At 36.8% G+C, this 3,851-nt stretch overlaps 1 protein-coding gene across 1 annotated transcript; it reads right to left on the bottom strand.

The window, feature by feature from the left end:
- Window positions 1-1,121: 1,121 nt before the first annotated feature.
- Window positions 1,122-2,325, bottom strand: LOC113307919. The gene is made up of 2 exons (XM_026556387.1): window positions 1,869-2,325; window positions 1,122-1,724 (listed from the first exon to the last, which is right to left on the bottom strand). Exons 1-2 carry the CDS (start codon window positions 2,136-2,138, stop codon window positions 1,296-1,298), a joined length of 699 nt encoding a protein of 232 aa, XP_026412172.1. The 5' UTR covers window positions 2,139-2,325; the 3' UTR covers window positions 1,122-1,295.
- Between the last annotated feature and the right edge of the window lie 1,526 nt (window positions 2,326-3,851).

Consider the following 3,851-nt stretch of genomic DNA (forward strand, 5'->3'; position numbering starts at 1 on the left):
AAAATAGTTGGAACTTTCAGTGGGAGGTTTGGACAACGAAAGAACTAGAAAATCTTTGAAAAATCAAAGCCAAAAGCAACCTTGTTAGAATGAAAACAATTGTACTGTATTGAATTGAAACCATAAGTTTGTTTCAACTGATGGAATGGTTGATCACCGAACTTTCTTTGTATCTTCTAGATTGAGAGCCACTCAGTCACTCATAGTGATCATGCTATAGATAGACATGCATTTATTTGTACCTTCTAGATTGGGAGCCACTCAGTCACTCATAGTGCTCATGCATGCTATAGATGGACATGCATTTAGATTGCTAGATGAACATGCAATTGCGCAACGTGATTCTTGCATTCCTTTTTCTTCATATCATTTTTTAGGGTTTCATCAGCAATGACGTTTTCGTTCTCAATACATCCAACACTGCATTCTGTTACCCCAAATTCCTTCGAACCACTTCTTATTTTCTTTTATTTTTATTTTTAGTGCAAAGTTCAGTATAAGGCTCATCACTAGAAAGAGATTCTTTTCGTTAAACTAACTTCATCCGAGTAGAGTGAACCTATCAATAGTCCAAACAAACACAACTAGTTCAAGTCGACGGATGATAAATAATCGACGGATTTTTCATTTCTTTCTTTTTTTGTATCACTTGTAAGGACTTGTCACTTTTATCCCAAGTAAAAATGACTCAATGAAGCATAGCAGTGTTATCTTAATGCAGTAAAAATAATCACTTTTTATGAACCTTGATTATACACCGGGTTTAAGGTTGACCTTGCAACTTTACAAGTGGAGTCTACTACGCGTATTCCCTCAACAACTACCACCAACTCTTCACAAATCTAAAAGTAAGAAAAGTTAGACTCAAGTCTACTTTACTCTCGGCTAAAGCTGGCAATTCGGTAAGGGCATTTCTTCTTTGACTTGTTTTCTACCTGATGATAGATATCTATGCTCAATTGCGCCTTCTTTCTCCCTTTCAATAGAGCAACTTGTATCGGACAGTCATGATATAGATTCTGGATTACCAAATAAATTTGTGGTTACAATGGGACGAAGGGAGTAATGCAGATTTCGGATAGTCAGAAGATTTGGTCTCGTGGCAATTACCCGAGGCATGGTGTCAAAGAATATAAACAATAGTTTGGCATATTTCAAACAGAAGTGACAAGACTAAACAACAACAAAAACTAACTTAAGTAATATAAACCAATCTATTAACGAACCAATTGAATTTTAGCAATTATGGATTAAAAGGCCATTTACACATGATGGTGAATAGTTGATCTTTGAGTTCATAATAATCCCCCTGCCCAAATCCGGAGTCTGTTCTCCAATACTTGAATGTTGTATTCTGGTTGAATTCTTACTTGAATAGTATGAGCAACTGTGCATTCGGTTCTATATTGATTCTCAAACACTATATCGAGGTTTTCTTCTTCAAGAATTCTGAATAGAGATGAAGTTAATGCAACCTTGTTAAGAACGGTAGTATTTATAAGTATCAAGTCTTCTATTTTACTTATCTTGATCGATGGCACAAATGATTTAACTTCATCTCCATCTTTCTCGTAATCACTGTCGTAGTCAATTGAAGTATTTCCTAAATCATCTTTGTCATCATCATCATCACTCTTTGTTTCTTCATCAGAATCCCTCTCAGCTGATGGGATCTCACGAAGCTCCATATCCAGTTCTGTTGCTTCTTCATGCCTTCCTGATATCTGTACATATATATTAGACAATGATCAGTTTTAAGTTATACGTACCACTAGAAAGCAAACTAATATGAAATGAGAACATTTTGTTCTTATCCACTATGAATAGCATAAGCAACAACGTACTAGTGGTAAAAATATGTAACATACCTGTTCTTGAAAGGCTTGAGGAGGAGGCACCATGGATTTGAGCTTCGAGAAAAGAATGTATTCTTTAATTCGACGTTGAAGAAAAAGATTATTCTGAAGGATTTGTTGAAGGCCATTCCTATCGTTATTCTTCCTTATCGTTCCTGCTCTTACTACAAGGTTACTGATGGGTTGTGGATTGTTTGTTCTAGTTGTTGTTGTTGTGGTGGACGAGGACGGTGAGCTCGACGACGCTACACCGTTGACAGTATTATTCTTCTGGTCTATCATTTTCTTGCTTTCTTTCTTCCTTTCAATATGTTTTCGATAGAGGAGGGATAATAGCTAGGTAGAGATTGAGTTGAGATGTTAGGAGATGAGATTTGTGTATATATATAGAGAGGGAGATAAGCTAGCCTAGGGTAATGAATGGATGTAAGTGTAACGTATACTGCTCGGCAAAATACATAAAGGAGGTGAACCCACGAGGTTCTCGAGGGCAACCCATAGTAATATCCGGCCCCTGTACTGTATTTATTAGTGCCCTTCAACTTGTTTGGGATTATTAAGAAATTCTTGAACGAGTCAGGTACGACAACAGTGCCTACTTTTTCTATCATAGGAAAATGACAAGATGTAAAACTAGCATCTTCTCAAGTCGCTGTTCATCTAGAATCCTTATGACATTTACCATTACAGGTCTTCTTTTGGCTCTATTTACCATTCATTCTTTTTCGAATATGTGGCTCATATGATGCTTTGTGTGGCCTCGCTGCCCAGTTCTGCCGTCATTACCCATCTAGTCTAAGACGAGGATATTATTTTCACAAGATTTCAGCTCATCAGGAACTTTAGTGAAGGGTGCAATATGTGCACCCCTGTTAAAGGATGCATGTTGTTGTTACCCTGCGAAGGCTACTTTTTGTGCCGGTCGAGAAAAATGACATTGGCATGCAAATTGTACCCGAAAAGAGAGTATTATAACTTAAAGGTGTTGATGATGGGAGTTATCAAATGGTTTTCTAAAAAAAATAAGTTAACTGACGCAGGTGAATCCATCAAAAAGTGAGGGTATAGCCAGCACCTAGATAGTTTCCAGTAGGGAACCATGAAAAGGGTTGGAACTTTACAGGGGAGAGGTGTCATGTTGATAGAAAAAGATCTTTGGGCTATAACAAATTTGCTTAGATATTTTTCTTTTCTTTTTTGAGCTTCTATTTTTGAGTACATATCCTTTAGATAGATTTCATGACAAACACAACGCCCTACTGCTGTCATACTGGGGCAACCTACAATGATGATGCATAGAACTGCATTTCTGTACGCTAGCAATTAATTTGAAAGAAAAAAATAATGTCCGAGAGCAAGAAGGTTGATCGGTTAATTCAATAACAAACAGTAGTCAGTATTTAATTTCGTTCGACACCCGAAAGCTATTATTGCTTTCCGTTTTCCCCCTGAGATCCTTTTCTATCCCTCATGTTATCAAAATATAAACAACTGAATCGACAAGAGAAAGAAAATTATCTAAAGTTTTGCAGTGGAACAGTAAGAGATAGAGAAGGAGAAGAACTTGATATCGATAAAGAGGCATCTTTCTATTACATACATATAATGTTCTCTTATATACATGAAAGGGAAGACCTATTCATCTAATGGACCGCGCATTCATGGGCCATAGGCCATATATCACTCCCCCTTGTGCGGTTCAATAACAAAGCTTTATACATAGTACTTCACACATAGTGCTTTAAATGTAGTTCTTCAAATGTTGTTCTCTCCTTGATGACTTGTGCTGAAATCAGTTGCCTCATTAAAACCTTGACAAGGGAAAAATCCAGTGGGACAAAACCTTATTATAACTCTTCACATGTAGTACTTCACATGTTGTCTCGTACTTTACATGTAGTTCATCACATGCAATACGATATTCAAAGACCGATATGTCTAAGTTAATTGCCTCGTTAAAACTTATTTAGGAGTATTCAGAGGGACAAAACCTGA

Source organism: Papaver somniferum, chromosome 9, assembly GCF_003573695.1.
Source record: "Papaver somniferum cultivar HN1 chromosome 9, ASM357369v1, whole genome shotgun sequence".
Lineage (NCBI taxonomy): Eukaryota > Viridiplantae > Streptophyta > Magnoliopsida > Ranunculales > Papaveraceae > Papaver > Papaver somniferum.